Source organism: Eulemur rufifrons, chromosome 7 (assembly GCF_041146395.1).
Source record: "Eulemur rufifrons isolate Redbay chromosome 7, OSU_ERuf_1, whole genome shotgun sequence".
In the NCBI taxonomy this organism is placed as follows: Eukaryota; Metazoa; Chordata; class Mammalia; order Primates; family Lemuridae; genus Eulemur; species Eulemur rufifrons.
Genome location: NC_090989.1, coordinates 234,683,033 through 234,709,681, shown reverse-complemented (window position 1 = coordinate 234,709,681; position 26,649 = coordinate 234,683,033). Strand labels below are relative to the sequence as shown.

The window sequence follows — 26,649 nt, the reverse complement described above, 5'->3', positions numbered from 1 at the left end:
GGCTGTGGGTTTGTTTTATATATATATATATATATATATATGTATGTATATGGCTTTTATGATTTTGAGGTAAGACCCATTTATGCCTATTTTGTTAAGCTTCTTATCATAAAATGGTGCTGAATTTTGTTGAATGCTTTTTCTGCATCTCTTGAGAGGATCCTATGGTCTTTGTTTTTAGTTCTATTTATGTGGTGAATCACATTTATAGGTTTGCATATGTTGAACGATTCCTGCATCTCTGAGATGAAGCCCACTTGGTTGTGATTAACTAAGGAGGTGAAAGACCTCTACAGGGAAAACTATGAAACACTGAGGAAGGAAATAGCAAAGGAAATAAACAGATGGAAAATCATACCATGCTCATGGATCGGCAGAATCAACATTGTTAAAATGTCTATGCTACCCAAAGTGATCTACAGATTCAATGTAATCCCTTTTAAAAACCAACATCATTTTTTGCAGATCTAGAAAAAAAAATAATTCTACACTTCGTATGGAACCAGAGAAGACCCCATATAGCCAAAGCAACCTTAATCAAAAAGAACAGATTAGAAAGCATCAATTTACAAGACTTCAGGCTATACTACAAGGCTGTTGTAGTAACCAAAACAGCATGATACTGGCACAAGAACTGGGACATAGACGAATGGAACAGGACTGAGAACCCATATATAAAACCATCCTCACATAGCCATCTGATTTTTGACAAAGCAGACAAAAATATACACTGTGTAAAAGAATCCCTATTCAATAAATGGTGCTGGAAAAATTGGATAGCTGCACGTAGAAGACTGAAATAGGATTCACACCTCTCACCTCTCACAAAAATCAACTCACAATGGATAACAGACTTAAATCTAAGGTATGAAACCATAATAATTCTAGGAGAAAATGTTGGAAATACTCTTATAGACATCGGCCTAGGCAAAGAATTTATGAAGAAGTCCCCCAAAACAATCACAGCAACAACAAAAATGAATAAATGGGACTTGATTAAATTAAAAAGCTTCTGCACAGCCAAGGAAACTATCATTAAAGTGAATAGACAACTTATAGAATGGGAGAAAATTTTTGCATGCTATATACCTGATAAAGGGCTGATAATTAGAATCTACATAGAACTCAGGAAAATCAGCAAGAAAAAAATCAAACAACCCCATTAGAAAGTGGGCAAAGGACATGAACAGAAACTTTTCAAAAAAAGACACACTAATGGCCAATAAACATATGAAAAAATGCTCAACACCTCTAATCATCAGGAAAATGCAAATCAAAACCACAATGAGATATCACTTAACTCCAGTGAGAATGGCTTTTATCAAAAAGTCCTAAAACAACAAATGTTGGTGTAGATGCAGAGAAATTGGAACACTCATACACTGCTGGTGGGAATAACGAGGAAACCTAAAACTTTGGTTTTAGGTTTTGTTCCATCAGTAACTTAACCTGTGACATAATAAGTCATCTAATCTTCCCACACCTCCATTTTCCTGTATGTGAGATGAGGACATTGGAAATAACTTTCAAATTCCTCCCACCTCTAAAATGTCTTCGTTCTCTGATATAGCATGTTAGACGTACATGTGCCCAAAAGGACACTGTTGGAATGATCTCAGAGTTTGATTTGAGAAGATGGCTGCATTGATAAAAAGGATTTATACAAGAACAAGGATTTTTCAAGATAGGAAGTTTTTCAAGATGTAGGAAAAACAAACATATTGGTGACAATCAAATACAAAAACAAGTGACAAAGAGGTGCTAAGCGTGAACTCCTCCAGTGCAGTGGTTCTATCTTACCCTTCCTAGTTCCTAACATGATATATGGAAGAACAAGAAACTCATGCTGAATGCACACCTGGATGAGAGAGTTAGAACAGGTACATATAATATGTGGTAATTCAGCAGAAAGTAAGTAAAGATTCATTTTTGTTGGGGAAAAAAAGAAATATGTCAATGAGATGGGTATGGGTAGTCAATGCCAAGGAGGATATTATAATTTGAGTCTGGAGTGAGGGAGATTAGCAAAGGCCCAGAGATAGAAAAGGTCATTTTGTGCTCATAAAATGGCAAACCAAGCAGAAGGGCTGGGGATTGAGAATGTGGTGGGAAGTGAAAGTAGAAAGGTAAGTTGGAGGGTCTGGAGTAGTTGAACAAAGATGACCCTGAGAAATGCTGTGACAGTTCATTCCATAGAAAAGTTCCCCGTATTATCTTTAACAGAAGCACTTAATCAGAGCTTTACCTCACGGCTGTGCTGTGGGTTACTGACTTTGAGCTGCCCTCCAAAAATCTGAGGACCCATTCTTTAGTGTGGACAAAAATGTGTGAATAAGTACAACAAAGGATGTTAAAGTGAAAGTAGTACGGCTGTGTAGAGAAGTTAGGCAAGGACTATAGCTTAGACTGACACCAGGCCAATTTTATCATGTAACTATCTTTCTGAAATGGATGCTAACTCTTCCAGTGCTCATTTTGCTGAGCTGTCAATAAACTACTATTTCATTCTGCTGAATCCAGACAGCTTCACTCTTAGGAGGAATTGGTCTGGGAGTTCAAAAAGAGTTAATTTGTATATGTGAATCATCCTCGTTTTCCATTTCTCAATCAGAGGCAATGAAGTGCTTTTCAAGTATATGACACACAAAGGCCCAGGGGGCTTGACTCCAAATTCTTATTCTGATCTTCCATTTCCTCCCTATAAACCCAGTCTGACTGTTCCTAAAATTCTCATGATAAATATGTTCTTCCTCTCGTGTTTTTTTTTTTTTTTTTGACAGAGTCTCAGTTCTGTCTTCCCACCTAGAGTGCAGTGGTGTCATCATAGCTCACTGCAAACTCAAACTCCTGGGCTGAAGTGATCCTCCTGACTTTTTTGTAGAGACAGGATCTTGCTCTTGCTCAGGCTGGTCTCAAACTTCTGTGCTCAAGCAATCCTCCTGCCTCGCCTCGGCCTCCCAGAGTGCTAGGATTACAGGCGTGAGCCACCACTGCATGCAGCAGCCCTCCTTTTGGGTTTTGACTTTTTCTCCCTTTTTGGGACATTCTAAAGTTTTTCTGAAGTCTGTGTTTATGCCTTTTAAAAAAAAATGTACTCAAAAGGAATTTCTCACATGACTTTTAAATGCGATCAAACTCATCCTTCCCAATTGTAATTCCTAAACACACTTCATGTTTTAAATTAATCCATTTAAAAAATGTTCCTAAAGCATGGAACTTCTTTTAAATTGAAGCCTTATAGCAGTTTAATGAAACCGATCTTATAAAAATTTATTCAAGTAATAGGTTATTTGAGAATCACGTTTCCCTTTAGAGAAAAAAAAATATACACACACACACACACACACACACACACGTATGTGTGGCCTGGTGCTCCATTATAAGGAACAGAGGTGCAAATTTCTAAAATATACTTTCAGTAACTCTGAATTCACAACTTCATCATGAACATGTTTCTTAACAGCTTTAGCCATCTTTAATGTACTTAGCCACATTTAAAATAATATCCTGATAGTAGGCTACCTCAGAGAGATGCAGCTAGACTCGATTAATTAAGAGCTTGTGGGGTAGTTAGATGTTCTTAGATGAATGTTGCCATGTGAAATTGCAGTATAATTATTATAATTAAGAGACCATATTCTCTGCTTATGCAACTCACTGAGACAATATTTTTGTACCAAAGATAAGAATTTTGATCTTTATCAGTATGTAAAAGCCGTAAATATTTTCAGTTGCTTTTCCACCTTAGGTATCACAATTAACTTATGGAGAGTCAAAATTAAAATAATAGGTCTTGGTTTCTGTTTGAGCTTGTCAAGAGAGACTAGTATACAGACATTATTTCTTTTCCACTGTAGAAATTACTAAAATATCAAATATTCAGATGACCTTGACAGATTCTGGTGCAGACATTGATTATACCACTTTATAGAAAGAATTTACCTGAAGAGTTTCTCTAAATCTAAATTCAACTAAGGAGTAACAGATTTTATATTCTTTTTAATTCAATGTGTTTGCACATTTTTTTTTCTTTTGCTAAACCCTTGTGAAGTCCCAAACGTAGACAGTGTAGTAAAATGGTATTCCAGGCAGTTTGGTACCCTTTGAAAAAAACATAGTTTGGCTCTCAAATGACTGGGTTTAAAATGCCATTATTCCACTGATTAGCTCTGTGATGTTTTGCCAGTTAAACATGCTACTTAACACTTTCTCTATACCAATTTTCTAATTTATGAAGTGGTATATATTATATACTTGACAATATGGTTGGGAGAACTGCATAAGATAATGTAAGCATGTGGCATACAGCCTGGCCCAACAGTGCTCAATAAAATTTAGTTATCCCCTTTGTTTTTAAAATAGCATAAGGTAGGTCAAAGGGCACAAAGCTGCAGTTATGTAGGATAGGTCTAGAGATCTAATGTACAGCATGAGGCCTGGGGGGCGGGGGAAAGGGCAATATACGTAACTTAAACTTTTGTACCTACATAATATGCTGAAATAAAAAAAAAATGAGGCCTGTAGTTAATAATATGGCATTATATATTAGAATTATTTTTGCTAAAAGTAGATTTTAGGTGCTCTTATCACAAATAAATTTAAAATGGTAACTGTAGGAGATAATGGATATGTTAATTTGTTTGACTGTAGTAACCATTTCACCATGTATATCAAAATATCATGCTGTGCCCTTTAAATACATGCAATAAAATATAAGTGGCATAAATTTTTGAACTGCTTATCATATTTGAGGATGTTGAAATTTAATGCAATTAAGCAGACTGAATTTGCTTGCAGTAAAAATCTGGTAGTTCTCTAGCTCAAAAATGGCATTTATATTATGTTAGTTTCAGCATAGAAAACCTGCCTGATACACATTGCTTAAGTAATTTTACTTTTCATTTTAAAAGACAATGCTATTTCAATCTAAATATCTGATGTCATCGATATTATATCTATTGCTCTGAAGAATTACATGCATACATGGAAAAAGTGGGTTGATAAATGATTATTTCCATGCAACAATGAAAATATACCCAAAAGACAGTAAATTGCAGATTCTTAGCACTAAAGGAAACCATAGTAAATGACAGAATCAGACTACCACATTCTATGAATCTTAGGCAGACACAAGACTGATGACTTGCCCAAAACTGTATCACCACTTAGTACTAGAAGGGGGACTAACAGCTTGTTCTTCTGACTCCAATTCACCGATATCTCCACAATACTAAAAAATTGAGAAATATTTTTATTATGATCTGATCAGTGTGATATTAGCCCTTAATATTCCTTCAATGCTTTCTGATGACTGTTTAGGATTGGATAAAAAATAATCAATCATTTTTTTCAAGAAAGAAACAATTCTATAACTTCAGTTAAACAGGCAAAGACTTTCAGAAGCATTCATGAGTGATTCTAAGCTATTATATTTGATATCATATTCACTTTGATGTATATTCAACAAATAGGTTACAAGCAAGGGTCACTCCTCACATTTTGCTGGTAAAGAAATACAACCATGAAGGTGTTATAATTACCTAAAAGTCATACACTGATTCAGAAATAATTTTCTAATTTCTATTCTTATCCTCTTATATTCCTTACATCTGAAAATTACTGCTGCCGCATTAAACAATTTGCAAATAGCTGTTCTCTTGAAATACAAGTTAGCATAAATTCAATGTTATCACTTCTAGCTTTGAAGGACCACAAATGAGGGTGATAAAAACAGATGCCTAGCATATGGCAACAGATGGGTCACCACATTTAAGAAGAGCTACTGGGAATAGCATGGTTCACTTTTCTCGATTCTTATCACAAAAGGTGAAAAGGATGTAGAAGGAAACAATCTAGGCAATGCAGCCCTAATTGGATCCTAATTTTCCTACAGTTTTTAAATGTCCTATTAAAATATAGAACTTGGAGTTTGCTAGTATGTTTTATATTATAGTGTTGTCCATGGCCAGGCAAAAAAATCCAGAAAGGAAAGTGTAAAACTATAGGTAGGATACTACAAATACCCCACTGGCAAAATATGGCTGCTGGTGGCAAGAATTATTGGAGCAGATGGCACATGATAGACTCATCAGGACATGTTCAGACACTGGGTTTCATAATACCAAGTTTTACTATTCTTGCTCAGATGACACCCTATCCTAGCATTACACTGAAAATTTCACCTATGAAGCACTTACAATTTTATATTATAATTACACATGGCTTTTATTATAAATTAGAAATAAGAAGGATGCTTACGTTAAAACTTTGACTCAATACCCATAAAAAACTGCAGCTATAACTTAGAATGGGATGTTTGCCCAATGAACTAGCATCTAAATTACTAATCATTTTTAAGAAATATTCCATTATGCCTTTGGAATTGGCTCTACAAATATAATTCATAAACTAAGAAGATAAAAAAGAAAACAAAAAGAATATTTATGTTCACACATGTAGAACTATATAATAGCTGGATTTTATTGGGCATAACTGTTTGCCATATAATTTGCAAAAATATGATGCTAAATTATATGCTTTCCCTTGGGTATGAATTTTTTAAACAAGGCTATTTTGGGTTGGCTGGATATCTCTTTATTAAAGCAAATATATAATTCTTAAATAAAATCCTTAGAGAATTTTCTAAAGTTAAAACTCAAAACCTTGTTCTCAGTTATAATAGAGAAAAAAATAGACAAAGTTACAACAATAAAAGCCCAAAATTTCACTCAAGCTATCACTAGAATTCAAGATGATTCTCTACTAATTAAAATCCTGCTCGATAAAACTTGAAAAATATAATCCAGATAGGCATATTGTACCTAGTCATTTCTCAAAGTTATAAAATAGGCTGTTTTTCTTCTCCAGTGTCTATCCCCTGATTCAGAAAAATAATTTTTGTAACCAACTAAAACTTGGCATTGGCTCCTCCTAACATTTTGTATGTGTGGTGCTTTTATAAAGTAATCACAGCGTGATTCCCATTGCTACTCTTCAGTAATAGCAGTAGCATCTTTCTAGGCTGGCTTTGCAATCCTCAGAGTTCACTGCTCAGGAAGCAGGGTAAGGAAGGAGCAGCTGGTGGTGACATGTTGAATTCTGGGAATTAAGTATAGTTCCTTTAAGTAAAGCCCTCTGACTGATAGCAGAAATAGGAAGAGGATCCCGGTACAGAAACATTTCAGAGATAGTGGATGTTTTGGTTGTTGAAAATGTATATGCTGTTTTGATGTTTTTCTTGTCATTTTTGTTTTGTAATCTTGCACAAAAAGTTTTAACCCATGTTGACTTTCACTATGACAACAAAAAATTCTGATGATAATAACAGTATAAACAATAATTGCTGGCCTTTGATAAAGCACTAGTGCCAGGCACAATGACAGAACTTTAAATACATTTTTTTAACTAATCTTAATAAAAACTTTAAATAGTAAAAATTATTGTTTTCAAAATGCAATTCAGTGAAGATCAGTAACTTGCAAAAGTCACACAATTAGAAAGTGAGAGGGCCAGGATTCAGATCTAGCTCTATCTGCCTCTGAAGCCTACATGCTTAACTTGCTTCCTTGTTCCTCAGAAAACACAGCATTCACGCACTCTTCTAAAAAAAAATAATACTAGAATATTCAGTCTGACAAAACAAAAATAAATCAAGAATTGGAAAATCATGTTGTAAAAAGAATGATATTTACTTCCCAAGCCTAGGAATTATTAAGGAAATAACCTGAAATGTGGAAAAGTACATCCCAATAAAAATGTTAAAAAACTTAAATATCCAAAATTAGGTAAACGTACAAAAATAGAATATTTTTCAGGCAATACAAATGAGGTTTAGGAAAATCACATGGGAGAAGGTTTATAATAAAATGACAAGCAAAGGAGTAGGCTCTACAAAAAGAAGATATAGGTTATAAATTAGAATTTCAACAATGTAAAAAAATTACAGTAGACAAACACTTGCATAAAATAGAATAAACATGGTAACAATAATGACATCTGGATATCATATTTTTTGTCTTTCTCATTCCTAATATTTTATGTACTTTCTAAAATATTTATCAGCAGTGTATATTACATTTTAATCAGAAAAGATTTTTAATCACACAATAAAACAATCATAAACAGGAAATTATATATATGAAATCATGTATAAATATAATTTGGATGATTAAAACACTTAATTTTTTGTTTAGTAAAATTCAACATAGTAATAAAGGCAATGAGCATTCATAATTAATTTATTGAGAGCACATTGTGAAATCATAGTATCTGTGTCATTGTGGAATTGTATTTGATAGGAAACAAACTTTTTTTGAAATATTTATATCTTGTACAAGTAAAATCTTCTCACTTTCTTTCTATTCTTGTTCCAAAAATATTTTTGCCATTTTTTGTTTTACTTCATATTTTCATTCCTTAGTAATCAACAAAGTGCTTTCTCGTTTATGACTATTCCAAAAGTGCAACATCTTTTAAAGATCCCATAATATAAAACACATGGAAACTGGTTCTCAAGAAGCGATTTGTAAGAAAAAAACAGAAGTATGCAAAACTACAACACACCTCTCATTATATAAATGCCTAAAGTGACAACTACAACTGGTACTATCCCCTATGAAATCATATTCAAACTTCTTAGCTTGGCATTCAGTATTCCCTATTCATCGGGATTATTTTACCTTTTCAGTCTTGTTTTAATTAACGCCAATATAATCATTCTAAGTTTCTTTATCATTTTCATTACAGTTTCCCAGGCAATCATTGCTTATCACTACCCTCAAATTTACTCAAGTTACTACCACTACCTATTGCTACACTGGTCTCTAATCATTTTCCGAAGAGCATTTTCTAGATAATTAATTTATCATTTATTTATAATTAATTTGCTCCTCCTTAACAATCTGCTAAATTCTAGAGTTGAAATAAATTGGATGTGGTTCCAGCTATGAGAGAACTGATAGCCTAGTAAGGAATAGATATGAAAAAAGTCAAATTTAATCAATGGTGTTATCTGAAGGCTAACAAATTAAAGTTTACTACATGAAGTGTGGGAGTTAGGGGAGGAAAAGGAAGAAAGCCCCAGATGAAAGGAATAGCACCTATAGATCTTAAGGGGCAAGAGTCCACAGGGCAAGTCTGAGAAACTGAGGTGGGGCTCAGGTTGTAAATTGAGAAGCAAATGACCAGCTTCTAGTTACAGCATTAAATGACTATGATGTAATTTCTTTCTTATCAAGATTATATTTTATTACAAATCTGGGACCTGTGAGATTAGACCAGAATTTTTTATACCATGGAGGTTAAATTGTAGTAACCACATGCTTTAACTTAACCTGATTGATTTGTAAGTAACCTGAAACCCATGTCTTCAACTTCATCTGTATCCTTCTGGGGCTTATCATAGGAGTGGAACATAGTTGATGCTTAAAAATATATGTTGTAGCACATGATCTCTAATACAGAAACATTTCTAGAAGCAGAGATGGGGAATAATGTTCAGGGTGGATATTTAAATAGTTAAATGGTGTGCAGCTGAGAGTTTCCATCTGTCTCTATGGCCCAAAAAGGAATGGGGATTTGGAAATATTTATATTTACTGTAGATTTTCATCACCAGTGTTTAATTGAAGCAAACAAGATTTTTGGCTGGGGCAAAATTAATTTCACATGTAAGTTCATAGAGATAGCAAAGAGATTCTTGTTAGACTCAATTCCAAATGCATGAACCAATCTGACATTCTAAGCATATATTTAACTCATTTTGTTTGTTCTCAGAAGAGTTAGTACACTTGAGTAGCTCCAAATTCTGTTTACAAAAGGGCATTGGGGAATTTTCACATAGAGGATAAGTTTTTTGAGTTATTTGATCTTATTGACACACAATCAATTCAATTTGTTTTTTTAAAAAAAATAACAGTACATTTTTCCTTAAAGAATTGGTTGAAATCCAAATAGAATCAATTGGTCTTAAGACTGAAAGTAAACAAAAATGACCCAACACTTACTGTGATGAAATTACTGAGCATTCCTAGTAATGATGCTTGGACTTTTGGAATTAAAGTATAAGTGGAAATGCATTTCCTCTATTTATATTGGCTGCTCCACAGCACTCAGAACAGTTTGCAAAGTGGGAAAGCTGGCCTCATCTTTATCTACAGCGAATCCCTCAGTCATTGTATCTCCATTTCCAACTCAGCAATGTGAGCATTTGATATTGCTCCTAGGAGACTTAATTCATGGTTAATGGTTTTGAACTGTAACAGCCTCTAACAATTATCATTTCAACCCACTTTTTTATTAATGCCAATAAGGTAAGATAGTTATACTATGATTATTTAAATAACTCCAACAGAGAAAGTAGCATCCATTTGTGAGTTCAGCCTTGTTACTTATTTATTGACTGCTAATTACCATATTCTGAACTCATTTTATTTGTTAATTAAATCAAAATGTTTGGGCAGTTCCATATGTTCTGGTACCACCCTTCAGAGCATGTTGGTTTTCCATGGCTAGTATTAAGTCAAGCTATCATTCACTAGAGAGATTTCGTTACACCATGATTGGAAGGAATACTGTTTGAAGCAGCTTTTCCTTGTGTCTTTAACATAATGCAAAATTGTCATTAAGATCTTCTCAAAATTCCTGACCTTATCGTGTATGAATCCATATAAGAGAGTGGAAATCGTCAATTGCTTCATTGAGTAAATTTCCCACCTTCTATGACATTTGTCTATGAAATTCCCACTGGTAAATTGTAATGTTGTTGGAAAAGAGGGCAACAAAAAAGCATTGCCATTGAGTAATCAAATAAATCTCAAAAATGCCCAGAAGGAAATATGGGATATGCTTCAGTCTAATGCTACAAGGTCAAGGTCATGAACAACACATATATATATATATATATATAGATAGATAGATAGATAGATCGATCTATAGATATATGCATGCTGATAAGAATCAACTTGACTAAGTGATAGGCCAGTCATATCAATATGGACATCTAAGAAAATAGTTCTCTTTTGTAATAAGCATACTGGTGTGGAGAATTTAGATTTCATTTCCCTATGGTATGAGATTACTCTGAAACAGAATATATGTTTGGAAGACATAGGAATGGTTTTATTTTATTATTTTCCAGGCTACTGCAGGATGATAATTGGAGGGACAGGGACAAGCCAGAGCAGGGGAAATTTCAAGATCTTCTAAGTCCTTATTTAAATTGGATCCTTTTTAAGACAATTTGTAATCTGGGTTAACTGTCATGAGTCCAGTGTCTACCAAAATAGTCCTTGTCATATTCTAGTTCATTTGTCCCCAGCGACCAAAAAAACATACAGAGAAGACCATAAATCTCTTAGTTATCCTGACTTTCTTCTCACATATTTATTCTGGCATTTCCAGTCTAATTTGTAGAAACTTCCAAATAAGGAACAATTGAAACTAGTACAACATTACAAAGCAAACACAAAAGAAAATAAAAATTGAAGTAATAAACTCAAAGTTAAGAGGCATAAATATAAAAGTTAAAATTCTGTTTCATTTCTCAGGGTTGTCGGGATCACAGTTCCTTAAAAACTAATCATTGCCAGATTAAGGGAAAAGCAAGTGGCTATTTTTCAGGAGTTAATTTAATATATGAACCTTACTATTAAATATAATCCCTTAAAGGAATTTGTCTGAATTTTAAAAACTAAACTTAATTTAGCTCATGGTTATAGTGATTAGTATTGCTAAATTCATTATATTCTCGGCCAAGCAACTATAATATCAGGTAGAAAGTTATTATTAATAGCCACATTTATTGAGCAAATGCTATATTCTAGAAAATATATGCTGTAAATATTATATGGAAATATATATTGCAAATGTTATATTCATCATCTAATCATTTAAACCTCATAATTTCAGAACTGAGGAAAGAAGATCACATACATAAAAATGCCTTGTAAACTATGCAAAATATCTACAATGAAAACTAATGTCTCGCAGGAGAAATCTTTCATTTAGACAAAAGTGTAACAAATTATTTCTTCTTCCTGTGTCCTTCTTTCTCTTTTTCCTCACCTAACAAAACTGAATCTCAGAAATCTTGCTCCCATAGAGCTTAAATATTGCAAAACAATAGTGTTGTTACTTCATCCAACATTCAAAATATATTTACTAACTACACATATGGTCCAAAACCTCCCAGTTAATATAAATAATAATTATATATTTTCATATGGATCATAATCTCTGGCTGAAAAGATGACTTTGTGAGAGTAGAATTTAAGATTAAAAGCAGCAAAATCCCATGTAGCATAGCTTCTAGGAAGGTGGTGATGTCTTTGGGAAAGTGAGTATTTAAAAAGTTCATGTAGAGACAAAAAAAAAAAAAAAATCCAGAAGGAAACCCTCATGGCTGATGGTCTAGTTGCAACACTAAAATATCTGGTAGCCATTTTTCATCTTTCAATTCTATTTCCAAATTACAAACAGAAAAATGGGTTGGTTTTTTGAAACTCATTCCAATTCTAGAATCTTAAAATGAACCCTCAAGAAACCTAGACTTCCTCATTCTATCTATCCATCCAGCTTACCTGAATGGAAACTCTTCAAGTTTGCTAACCACTTCAAACATCTCAGATACAATGTTGCCAAGTCACATCCTACTCATAAGTTTCCACGTCTTCACTGAGGGCTGTGCCATGGATAGTCAGAGAATTAATGCCCTAATGATGAATGCAACTCAGGTCATAAATTAGGCTGCCAAATGAAATGACTATTTATTTTCAGCTAAAACCACAAAGACAATACCATATATCAATATGTATAGTATATTGTATAGTATATGTATAGTATATAATACTATAAATAATGTTCTTTTTTCTTATAAATTCTTTCTTCTTATCCGGAAACTTCAAAACCTCATTCACAGTAGGAAAAAAGGCTGGCAAAAACTAATGTGTGCATATTTTTTGTGTACTGATGAATGAAGAAAAACTACCACCTTTCGTTTCTATGCTCGGCCCACACCCTGAGAACAATGGCTCCTGAGATCCACAGTATCTGAGGATACAGCAGGTCCTGCAATCAAGAAGAAATTCTCCTGCACCATTTCAAAGCAGGCAGGAAAGCTTTCTTTTCCTTATTTTTTCCCCTCAGTCATCTATTATAGTAACACACAGTAGAAATATGTTTTAGTCTTTCTTTAACCAGGAACTTAAGTTGCAAGTGACTGGGCTTGGCTGGTGAGAGGCAGAAGAGGCACTGGGATTCTACGATCCACTCCAAAAAAGGAAATGTTGCTAGTGCACTCCAAACACAAAAATTAGAGGCAAGATTAAGATATACTTTACTTCACACATTAAATAAATGCTTAGTCCCTAAATAATTGCCCAAGCATTAAGGAAATACAAGCATTGATGAGTCGCAGCTCTACCTTCAGGGTGATTATGGTACAGGAGAGAAAGCTAGTGAGCAATTTTATCAACCTAAAGTTAGAGGATAGAGCCTAAAATCTGGCAGAATAGGAAAGTGACAAATGAAGTCATGTATATAGAATTTCATCCACAGACTTTCACTCTGTGGAAAGCTTTAGCCCCAGAGACTTATAAATATTTTTAAAGCAATAATATGCTTTATTTGCAGAAAGATTTTTGTCAATGCATAATGTTTACCAATAAGTCATTAAGTTTTACAGTGTGACTAAAATCACTGATCTAAGTGATAAAATTAATCTACACTTAGTGGCTCCCTGTGCATTCTTTCTTTCCAAAACAATTTTATCATCACATTTTGAAATGATAGATGACTAGAGTATGCTTTCAGATTCTTGCCCTTAGTTTGTTTCTATGTAATCCTGAAAAGGGCTTTATCTGTAGACTTAATGATTTCTAATTTTTTCTGCTCTCTGGGCAACGGCTCATTTTTTTTTTCTCTAAAAATCTATATGAACATCTATCTTAGTCTTAATATTTTCTGTTCACCTATTTCTGGCAAGAAGCATAAGGCTCTCATTTGCTCCTATGAAGAGAATGTAGACTGCTTTGTACATATTTCTGAAAGTAGTTGTCAACTCCATTATCTCCTTATGATAGACCTATCCATGATTAGCATTGGCCACTATAACTAAACTCCTGAGGGGTCAGTTGGTTATTAACTCACCTTACTCTACAGAGAGGAAATTCAGAGTTGAAATGGACAGTTCTTGCTTGGCCACTAATCATGGTAGGTGCTGCTCCTGTGCAAGGTGCTAGATACCAAACTTAGTGGCTCAGATGTAGTATGTGCAGGAAAACAAGCTATTTTTTTTTATATTGCCATGCCCTCTTCTACGAAATAAAATTAAAAGAAAAACAGATAGGTAAAAGATAGGAAAAATTCTAGTCTCATCTTTTCCATCAGAGTGTTAAACCACTAATCAAAGGAGAAAGCAAAAACACTTATGCTTAATGAGTGCTCACTATTTAACAGGCAGAATCCTAGCAACTTTATATATATTCATCTCATTATTTAAATTATGTGCTTAAAGGCATGTAGCTAGGACTTCGGTTCCTTGAATTCAACTCTTATTCCAAATCCTATAACCTTTGATTTTTATTTTCTTAAAATTCTATTTATCTATCAATAATTTTTCTTATCCAAATGTAATATATACTTAATGTAGAGAAACCAAGAAAAATGAAAGAGCTGAAGAAAAAAAAGTCCCACCCATAGTCCTCCATCCAACGATACCTCTGTTAACATTATAGAGTATCTCATTCCAGCCTTTTGTTTTATACGTGTAGACATCCATAACCATTCTCTCTATTCCATGAATAATTTTAACAACATAACTTTAATAGCTACATAAATTTCTATCATATGCACATAAGGAACCTATCTGTCATTATTGATCATTTAGACTATTCCAATTTTCTCAATCAGACATAATACCAAATGTACATGCAAAGTACATTTTTGTGCCAATTCATTATTTATATCCTTAGGATGGATTTCTACAGTAATACTGGCACCAGAATTGCCAGGTCAAGGAGTATATATTTTTTATTTAAAAAAAATACAGTGTCCAGTTTTTCTGGAAAGGTGCTTTTCAGGTTACACTTCCAGCAGCAGTACAGGGGACTGCCCATTTCCTTCCACCCTTGCCACTGCAAAGCCCTGCCATTCTCTTCTCATTTTGCAACAGGGGCATGGAAGTCCCTTGTTTATATGTATTTTAGTCATATACATATAAACCTATGAGAAACACACTGAGCTTTCTTTGTATTTCACATTCGACAAAGCTTCCATCTTAAATTATGAATCCCTGGCTTGCAGGCATACACGTTGAAGCATTTTTGTCCCATGGTGAATGATTATGGAATTTATCTTTTGATGAACAACTGGAATGCCAATTAACAAATATACTGCATAGAAGTGTCTGAAAATGGAACGATCTGCCGTAGGCGCCAGTGAAGTCCCCATCACTGAAGAAGTTCAAACAAATGTTGATGATCAACTGGCCAGGATGCCAGTGGAGAATTGGTCTGGATGACCTCTAAAGTTTCTTTTGCATGCTATGGTTCCATGATGCTTTCTTCTATTTCTGGAGATTACTGACTCTGTCTCTTTGCCTCATCAACTGTGATATTTTTTTAGACAAATAGAGTGACTCTCCCTGAATGCCATTCTTTGCCAGTAATCTATTCAAAGTCACAGCAATATAAGTTGTGCTTTGAAGCAAAGTGCATATATATATTAAAAATAAAATCAATAGAAGGGTATTTGCTGAACCTAGAAAAAAATGTCTATTCATGAGCTCCTAAGAGTTTCAATTTTAAAACTATATATATATATATATGGCTACAATTATAGCTAAAGGTATAGAAGAAACTAGGTATGCTTACCTATGTTCAGAAAATTTCTAGAAAGATACATAAAATATTCATAACAGTCATCTCTAGAAAATGAAAATTGGGAATAGGAACGTGGAGAACTTTTATTTTTCACTTTAGATCCTTTGCATGTTTTAGTAATAGTATCATTTTAATAATAATAATTTGAAAACTTTATGAAATTAAGAGAAAATCTAGAAACACAGTTAACTTCATACCAGTTAGAAGCCAATAGTAGCTATTTATGACTAAATCGTCAGCAAAGGAACTCAGTTCTCTGAATTGAGCAATCTTGAAAGTTGAACTTTATCACCTTGAGTATGGGATCTTCCTCTCAATCTTAGTCTTAAGCTTTGCTTGCTTGGCACTAAAACAACAAATCAATGTTCAGTCAAATGTCCTTTTCAAGTATATCAGGAAAACTGTTACAATAATAGCCTGCCTTTGCAAATACTGAGGTGTAGCAGATATAGCTCACTGTTGGGAATGCTGGTGCCAAAACATTTTTATGACTTTACTGAGATGGGTATTAACATAACAATAATTTTATTCTAATCACCAAAATATAGAAAACCAAAAGACTTAATTCAAGTTTGCTTTTGGTGTCCCAATTTAAAATATACAAAAAAAAATCCACAATTTGAAGTATGAAGAGATGATTCTGATCAATTTTAGTTTATATAAAAACAAGCCATATTATCCAGGAAGTGGGTGTTTTTAAAATTAAAAATTATTCTAAAAAAAGCAATGTGCAACTGATAGTAGAGGGATATAGGCGAGTATGATGTGTACCCCAGGACTTAGAAATGAGGGAAATGACTAGCCTCTGACAATCTGAAATCAATCACAAAGCGTCAGAGATCAAAATGAACTCATCCTTTAACTACAGTTCAATATGACCAACTCCTGATGGACAGGATTACGTTTTAAAGAAAAACAATGTGTCAGTTAAAATATAGGATGGCTGCAATGGACATGCTAGCAGGTCCAACCAAGAGAGAGAGGGGCAAGAGCTGCCCTGAACCTGCCAAATGAAACCTTGGGTCCAACAGTGCCAGGACACAAGCAAATTGCTGTCTCACTCTTGTCCTGATTCTACACTTCCCCAATCTCCGAACGCTCCAAAATATGGGCCTCCGAAAAGAAGCCTCATTAGTCAGTTATATATTATAGTTGTAGTTTTATACATTACTCTCTGATAAGAGTCAATTTGAGGAATATTTATTTCTTCAATTAAAGAATAAATGTTCTGATGATGTCTGATCTCTAAGAACAGAATTTGATTTGTTATCATGGACATCCCAAGTCTGAGCAAATCTAAGATGATTTTGACCATGAAGACTAAAGTCACACTAAGTTCCTGGGTGGCCATTCTGCCTTCTCTATGTGATAAGTATCACTTTGTGCCACGTTAGCCTTTTGGTCCAATTTTTAGAAGTTTTATTAATATTATTACTAAAAAATAAAAACAACAATCTTAGATTACAACAGTATGTGACTGAAGAGATGTGCAGTCCAGTTTGAAGACTTTTAATTATTTTTCTATTGAGGAATGAAGTATTCTGATTAAGTCAGATCTCTATGAACAGAATCAACTTTCATGAAGAACTGTTAGATATTTAGTTAATCATTTATAATAAAAGTGATGTAATTAACTTTTCTTTATAGTTAGTAACTATTTGCGGTTTGTACAGAATAAAATAAAATTTGACTAGATGAAAATTTCCTGAGCTCTATCAGGAATCTGTTTATATCTACCTAAATTAAAACCTCATAGTACTTACCTCATAAGTGGGTGAGGAGTAAGAACAAAATGACATAATATATGAAAATTGTTTAGAATGCTGTCATAATCATCCAATAAATGCCAGGGAATATCATAAAACATTATGTAAAATAAGGAAAATGAAATCCAGACACACCAACATTGTATAAGTGTACGTGTGCACATATATGCAGGAGAAGACATAGAAAAAGACCTGAGACGATGCACATCAAATTACAAGCAGCACTTCCTTTAGGTAACAGAGTAAAATGTAGAGGTGTAGTGCTGGGTAGGTGAGGTAGAGTCTTATTCTTCTTTTTACAATATAGTCCTGTATTTTTGGAAGTTTTCCAATGAGAGAGCATTTATTTAATTTTTTTAAAAAGAAACAATACTTTTAAAGGAACACCAAAAGATCTATTGGTAGAGGTGTGATGAAATTACTATAAAAATGTTCGTTCACAATAAATGGGCACATTTCATGGTGCAAGGATATAGTATGGTCTGGGATTAATTTGGATCCAGCATATAGCCAGGCTTACCATAGTTCTTGCTTGCATGAATGGCTGGGAATCATAGGTTCTCTAATTATATTGACTTTGACAAGTTACCTAACCTTAGTATGCCATAGTTTCCTTATCTGTAGATTGAACATAATACTGTCATATCTATAGATAAACGTTCAGCACAATGCTTAGCCTCTTTTTAAAAAAATGAATTATTCATTCAGGTTTTATTTTGAAGTCTAAGATTGAGACTTTCAAAATGTATATTTGAAAATATAACTTTGTTTTTCCTTGTGAATTCGATAAATGTAGTTTACATTGAGCACAATTTTGATCAATGTGTTTTCAGCCACCCATCTAGGAAGTCACAACACAGTGCTGTACAACTGATATCATTTGAGAAAAATACAGAATAATAGAGCTCCTTGTTAGAAAAACAGCAATTTTAAAGTACTGCTTGAATGCACACAAGATGGTGTCAGGATTTCCAGGTTCTAGTTTTTTCTAGTGAATTATCTAAGGTCCAAGTTTTACCCTGAACAAAATCTCTTGGGAAACTAAAATGCTACCCATGGTAAGCTCTTGAAACTATTGAGCTCTGCACAGGGGATCCCTTGCTAGTAGCTCTTGTGGAGTGAGAGGAAGTACTAATGGAGATCTTGGTGACAGTGGCCAAAAAGATAGGGTATGATTGCTGGGAACCAGAGGGCTTCTGGATATGTTCATTCAAACCCTGAGTGTTCCTAAGACAGAGACTGTCTTTTGTGCTTATTCCTTCTGGAATAAGGCTTATGGTGAATAAGAATACAGTTTGACATGTTTAATGTTTTGAAATTCTGGAAGAGAAGATATACACATTTAATCCTGATTGTCTATATGAGCATCAAGGTATTCTAAAGCATGAGATGTGATAACACAGTGCCGGTAAAAATCTTAGCTTCTGACCTCAACCTGGCTCAACCCCTTACTATCTTGAGCATTAACTTCAATAAACCTCAATGTTTTATTTATTAAATTGTTGTAAAAATTACATTTAGTTAAAAGATTACAAAGTTTCAGTAGGATAATACAAATAAAATGTTTAACTAGCACAGTGCCTTATGTATAAAAAGGTCTCACTATAAGTAACCTAATACAGTAGCCCACCCTTATCTGCAGTTTGGCTTTAAGGGTTTCAGTTACCCATGGTCAACCGCAGTCCAAAAATATTACAGTATTTTGAGAGATAATGAGAGACCACATTCACATAACTTTTATTATAGTATATTGCTATAACTGTTCTATTTTATTATTATTATTAATCACTTAGTGTGCCTAGTTTATAAATTAAATTTTATCATAGGTGTTTATGTATAAGAAAATACACAGTACTCTATGTATAGGCTTCAATACTATCTGTAGTTTCAGGCATCCACTGGGGATCTTGGAACGAATACCCTGCAGATAAGCGGGGACTACTGGACTAGTCTGTTCCTCAGACTTCCTGGATGCCTGACAGTAGGTTCTAGAGTTCTTTAAGATATGCTACTTCAATCAGCAGCATCCTTAGCACACAGCATGTGTTTAATAAATGCTAAGTCTAAAATAAAAATCAAGATTTCCAGCTGCAATGAAGCTGGGGAAGGCCATGCATATTTCATTTTTTACTTTTCCAGAGAAACATGGTTTCTACGAAAGATCTAATGACAGAGGAAGCGCCATGGTAACAGTCAATCTGGTAGAGAAGGTGCCTAGGCTTTCATTAGTCCCAAAGCCACATTGCCCTTCTATGGCTTCCTGTGTAAAATGAACAGAAGAGCCCTGTCATTGACATAATGCCCATTGCTGCCACCATTCTTACTGTTTTGAATGAATATGTAACAGTTGTCTTTCTTATATTATTTCATTGAATTCTTACAATGCCTTAATAGAGATACTTTTATCCCTACGTTTACAAGAAAGCTGAGTCCCGGAGTGGTTATATAACTTGCTCAATGCCACACAACAGTGAGTAAAAGAGCCAAGACTGGACTGAGGGCCACAAAGAGCCGGACAGGCCTTTCTACCTGGGAAGATGGGCTAAAAGCCTCCCTAGGCTGGCAGCTCTGACAGCCTGCAGGACCCTGTTGATTTGTCTCCTGACCCTGTTGATTTGTATCTAGACTGGCATGAACCCTTGCATGTCTGGCTCCCAAGCCAGAAGTTTCCACCAAATCAGAGGGCCAACATTTGAGCAGTAAAGAAATATTCTTCAGAAAAACAAAATAACCAATTCTCAGGGATCCTAGAGACTCTCACCATGAATCCAGTTGCAGAAGTAGTGTTTCAAAAAACTAAAGTCTTAATATATGAAAAAGTCTTTTAATTGTGACTCATCACTCCAATGGAAAGTAAAATGTATATTGTCATGTTATAATGGAAATGAATATCATCAGTTAAAAATTCTCATGCAATTTGTAGTTTCTCTTGATCAGGACAGTGTGGTTGTACAACCTAAATGGCAGGTAATTCTTTTTGTCAACAAATGTTCTTCATATGTGTACCAATCATTCCAATGTACATTCCTAGGGGCAGGGTGGGACTCATCAGTTGTTGAAATCACTGTTTTCAAATTATATATAAATCCTCTAAATTGTGTCTATGAGTTTCTAGCAAAGTGACATTACTGCCTTTGTCTGCTCTGCTGCCAGTCTGGGAGCCACTGAGTAAGGAAATGTGTTTCAACAAGATTTATTTATTAGAGTAAGTAAGTATGTTAACATTTCCTGGGTAAAATGACAGAAGCCATGGTTAGGAATCAAATTTCCTCTTCTCTTTGATGTCTTTATCCTTAATAATAGACCCTGAATTTGCATAGTTAGCTGCATTTTTTATTTCTTGGACAAGGCAAATTTCCTGTGAGAAATAGCCTCAGCTTTATCCGTTTGTCTCAACACTTACGTGAGTGAGATCTATTACATAGCACCAGGCACCTGCTGAGCTGTTGGTTTGTGATCTTTCCCTGACCAAATTATAGTCCCATTTTATCTTTTCATCTATTTTATAAACTCATCAAGGAAGATGCCTTCCACGTTCCAGCTTCTCAATTATGTGCCTAAGTATTTTCCTTAAATTTTTATCCAACCTAAAAACAAATAATAATAACTTAATGATAGAACTTCATAACTAAATAACAGAATGATAGAAATGATTTCTATCATTTCTGTCTGAGTGATAGAAATCTCCCAACCTATTCTGAAGCATGTCCAAAGCAACTATGAAGTTAATTTAATGGAATTATCTCTTTTTGAGGCCTGCTGTTGTAACTTTCTTCATCTCCAAGCTGGTAGAAAATGCTGTTGCCTATGGTTATTTTCTTCAGAGGATTTAGGAAGGCAATCGTCTTCCCCAAACAGATCATCATTGTACAAATATACTGAGATCTCCAGAAGTGATGTGACCTGCCCAAGAGCTCACGGCAAGTAAATAGTGTCTTAGTCTAAGTACATCCGGAATAACAAGTATTGCCATTGTTGCATGCTTAGGCTAACGTTTGCAAACAGCAGGGAAAACAATTGCAGATTGAGGACTGAAGGAGATGAGTAGATGGTCATTAACTGGGGATCACCTGCTCGCTGGGATCAAAACAGGGAAACCGGCTATTCATAAGCACATCAAGGACGAGTGGGCCATTGTTTTCAGAACCAGCTGTGGAGAATCTGCTCAACCTTGGCCTTGGAACAGCTGCAGCTGCTGCACCAAGTAGGGAGGGAAGGTGGGAGGGTGGAGCGGTGCTGGTGAAAGAGTGAGCCAGCCAGAAGGGCAGCAAGGACCCCTCGGCGCCACCTCCAGGCAAACCAGGAAGTATTTTTGCAGCAAGCTCATTGGACTGAGCCACCTTTCCAACCTATCCAAAGTGTAAACGGCGCACAGCAGGCCCCAGGTGGGTGCAGTAACAGCAAACCCTCGGGGGCTCGTGCTGGGAGCTGCAGGCTGGCAGCTATAAAGTCAGAGCCGGGCTCAGTGAGTCGGCGCTATCCAAAAGTACACAGAACAGAGCAGACTCTGCTGTCGTAGCAAACCGTGACGGAGCAAAGTCCCTGGTAAACAAGCCTCGCAGCAGCTGTCTCCAGACGCGCGCCCCCTGCGCGTTGCTCTACGCGGCATTTCCCACGCGCCCAACACTCTGCTCTGCAGTCCCCGCCGCCCTCTCTCCCGCCCCGTTCTCTGATCGCCCCGGCTTTGGGCCCCAGCCCCGGCTCCCACCCTGCGGCTGGCGCACCACACTCACCATCTCTTGCTTGAGAAGGTGAAGCTTGGTTTCCAGCCTCTCCAGGGCGCTGGAGTGGCTACGTCGCGGAGAGCCAGAGGTTGGGGAGGACGAAGAGGAGGACGACAAGGAGGGAGGGAAGCTGCAGCTGCTGCTGCTGCTACTGCAGCCGCCGCCACCGCAGCCGCCGCTCCCCCCGCCGGGGTCCCTGTCCTTTTCTCGGGGAACCGGCTCCTCCCCACGGAGCGAGCGCACTAGGCTCTCGGGTACTTTGCGTCCCAGCTTCAGCTCAATGTCCCTGAGATCTGGCAGCGGGTTGTCTTCCATGACTTTTCGAGAACGGTGATAATGGTAATAAAACGCAGCGGATGAGAGGCAGCCACGGCCTAGAAGGCTGCCATGAGATCAGCAGACCCCTCCCAGCCTCCAGGTCTCTATCCTCGGCGGTTCCAGTGTACCGTCCGCTCCATAACCGCCAGCGCGGTGTCAGCCCCGAAATCTGCACAGGACGCGGCGGTCACAGCCGCAGTCCCCCAGCCGCTGCGACTCCTCCGACACTTCCTAAGATTGTTAAGATCGCCTCATTCGCTTTCTTTTTGGCCACCTCACTGCAAAGTTGAGTTAACTGATATTGCAGAGAGGGGGGAAAGCAAGTACTATAGACCCAAAGAGAGAGAAATGAAATCTGTTTTAGCTTTATCGGGGGGGAAAATTCACATCATAACACTGTCCGTTCCCATCCCTGCGCCGTTCACTGACTGCCCATCTGGTAGTACGCGACACAAAATAATGATGCGGTCAGAAACGATGTCCTGGGTCGTTTCATTTTCCAGCCATATGTCTCCAGCTTTCGAGATATCCTGAATTGTCAGAAATAATCTCTGGTCAGTGAAAAAGGAATTCGGTCGTGTGCACGGACGCATAAAAAAGAGTTAGCTTAGCAGGAGTTCAACGGCTTGCTTGATGCAGCAGAAATACCCTTCTTCGCATTTAGGCTGTTTGATCCAAGTCATTGTGTTCCTGGATGCCTGGAGCCTCAGAAACTTTAAACTCCGCTGGCAGGTGGACCAAACCAGGGCCAACCCTGTACCGTATATCACAGACAAGGAGAGCAGCACAATTTACCCAACCCTGCTGGTAGTAGTACAGTTCCAATGTCCTGGTTTAGTTAAGAGTACCAGTATTAGGGTATTGGATTTTCAGTTTTCCCAACAAAATCGCCTCTAAAACGGTTGTGAAAAATTAGAGACAGAACAATGACTTTAAATTTGGTGTCATTTCCCATCCCCCTACCTTATTAAAAGGAAAAAATCCTAGCTTTAGAAGCCTTTCCTAATAATTTTATACTAACAAAAAGAGTAAAATGATTTTTCCAAAAGTTCAGTGAATATGTACAACTCAAATTAATTACCTTACCAAATGTTATAGTATGTCACTGCAAGCCAAGTGAAGCATTTAAATAGTCAGAATAACTTATATGACTACTGAGATAGTCGTGGAATTTTAAAAGCAGACAGTTGCTGAGATATTTTAACCATGGGAAAAAATACTGAGCATAACTAGTGAAAATATTGTCTTAAATAACTTATCTATAATTTTTCAACTATTAGAAGAAACACAAATTGTGTAATTTATTAATCTGAGATACTTCTACCAAGGAAATTACTATGGGCTACATGGATTACAAGTTTGAATCAGCATTTAGTTTGTGTAAATAATCTTCATGTAATGGCCACTAATTTCAATCCAATAAACTACAATTTTTGGTTTCCATTGGAATATTTCAAACTATGGCCCCCTCTATTTCTGTAACAAATAAGTATTTCTGTTCTTGGTCCCTCCCAAGCTCCATTTCCAGAGACTTTACTCAGGTTTTACAATTGTAAGAATGTAGGCAGACATATCCCAGAGTTTTTTTTTTTATCATAGCCTAATCTAACCTTTTCTAAAGAGAGGAAACATAGGCCTTCTGAATGAAATATTTCATGAGAGGGAGAAAGTTGCTTAATTCTCTTGTCAACATGCCAGAAATTTGTATGTTATTTCTCCCTGTTAAAAAGAAATGAAGAAAATAGTTGTAGGTTAGGTGGCCCATTTCAAAGTTAGAACCACCATTTATGGAATCAAAGGAGAACAAGACTAAATCTCAACTCACTGATAAAACTACATGCTTTGTCCTAAATTTGGAAAACCACAAGCTCATTGCATAAGAATTGCACTGTGATATGTAATTTTGGAAGGCTTGTGTTTCAGTCAAGAACAGGTTTTTATAATAAAACACTTACAAAGTTCATTTCAGTAGGGCTAGCTGAGAAGAGCAGCGTACAGATGCAATTATCTAGCTTGAAGCTGGTCAGTAAAAAAGTTTATTGTGAAATTATCATAGTGTAACTTTGGAAAAATGGCACACCTTTGCTCTGAGTCACAGAAAGTAAAGTTAGTATTTGATGCTGAAGGCAACTCAAAAATATTTTTTTTTTTTTACTTTTTAAAGAAGTCTGCAGAAAAGACTTCTCTGATAGTAAATATGTGATGTATATGTAAAGTAACACTTTGTTCCAGTGAAATATAAGCAAATGTAAACTTCTAAAGAAAAGCTTAGCATGTTAAGCTTTTAAAAAATTTTGCAGTTTAACATCTTATAACATTTAGTTTAAAATAGAGATGCGTTGAATACCAGTTTTGCTAATTTTCGGAACATATTAGAATCACAGAACTTTTATTAGGCATACATTAGATTGTGTTACCCTACCATTATTGCTTTATGTGGTCTGATCTGAGGACATTTCTTACTCACAATATTTGAAAGTAAAAGTATTTTTTTTTACCTTGAACATATTTTTTTTTTGTTTGCTTTCAAGATTCATCCATGATTTAAAGAAAATATGTGAGAGGTTTTACCAACTGCTGTTAGCCAGATATGTGAATTACACATCTTGATTGAAGGGATTAGTTGACGAGACTTTGCAGTGTTGGGTCCAGAATGAAGGGTAGGGGTGAGGTCCACAAGTAGAGGAGAGAACATAGGGAGAACTGAGGATAGAAAGAAAAACTATTGAGCCCTCATCCTTAGCATCACTCCCTCTCCGCTCCTACCTTTCTGGTCCATCTCCAACCATATCTGTTTCTTTGATTAATAAGCATTTGCCAACAACAACTGAAACTCAGGAGGTTTTCCCAAGCTTAATATACTGAAAAGCAAAATTGTAAAAATAGTTGTTGTATGGTTTGTGTTTGTGATATAATTTTTATACTTTATTATATGCTTCCTTTTGTGCCTTATGTATGAGCTAGATTTGCCTTATCTTTCCATTTAAAAAGCATAAGGAATCTAAGAATGGGTGTTAAACTATGGAGAATTATAAGAGACTTTTCTTCCCCAGCTGGATTGTGTTCACAGAGAAGGAAAGGGAGCCTCTTATTTATCATAAAAAAAAAAAACAACAAAAAAAAAAACTAGTGGCTAATTAAATAGGAACATTGTTGGACTCAGATGACAAGTTCTGAAAGAATGCCTCAGTCACAACAGTCTGATATGATGCACACTTCACATATTCCACACTTAGAATGCTTCCTGGTATGAGACACAGTACTCACAAAGTAGATTCAGCAAGACTTTGTGTAGTGTGGGTAACGCCACTCCTTAATCTGCTGCTGGCATTGTGGTTAAAAGAAAAAAGACCTTCCACCTTCTTTCTGGCACTGATTGAAAGTTTGCAACACTTCCAACTCTTACTGGCACAGAGTTCAAGAACTAGGGCAGAGTCTCTAACCTGAAACTCCACTCCCCACGGTGCAGAATAATATCAAGCAGCCAACAGCCTCAAATTACCCTTAAGAATTTTAGGAAGTAACCATTTAATGGGTATCAGGTTCTTTGAATCTTTATTTTAAATATGTAGAGCTGCTGTTTCTATAAATATTTTTGTTCAGTTTATATGCATAACAAGGACGATGTCATAGCAAAGCTAAAGAATGTTTACCCTATCCATATATAGTAGAATTATATATCTGCTAAGGCGTCTAAGGCTTTATCTTGCCTGTTTATAGAGTCATTTAATTCACCTGTAGTTTTGTAACTGGCTTGGGTCTGTTTTACTATGTGAAATCATCTAGTTATTACCAACTTAAGCAACTTGTACATGTGTATGCCATATATATTGCTATATCTCTATATAAATCTACCAATTTATTTATCTATCTGGATTGTCTCTCCCTAAGGAGCACAGACCCTTTAAATAATACTCTGATTTAAATCTAAGTAATATTTATAATCAGAGCTAAACACTTCCCT

General features: G+C 35.7%; 1 protein-coding gene across 1 annotated transcript in view; it reads right to left on the bottom strand.

The window, feature by feature from the left end:
* Window positions 1-23,358, bottom strand: part of LURAP1L (leucine rich adaptor protein 1 like) — a 37,657-nt gene extending 14,299 nt beyond the window's left edge. The window contains exon 1 of the mRNA XM_069474203.1: window positions 22,377-23,358. Coding sequence (XP_069330304.1) covers window positions 22,377-22,682 — 306 coding nt within the window. The 5' untranslated portion in view covers window positions 22,683-23,358. The remainder of the gene's footprint in view (window positions 1-22,376) is intronic.
* Window positions 23,359-26,649: the final 3,291 nt, after the last annotated feature.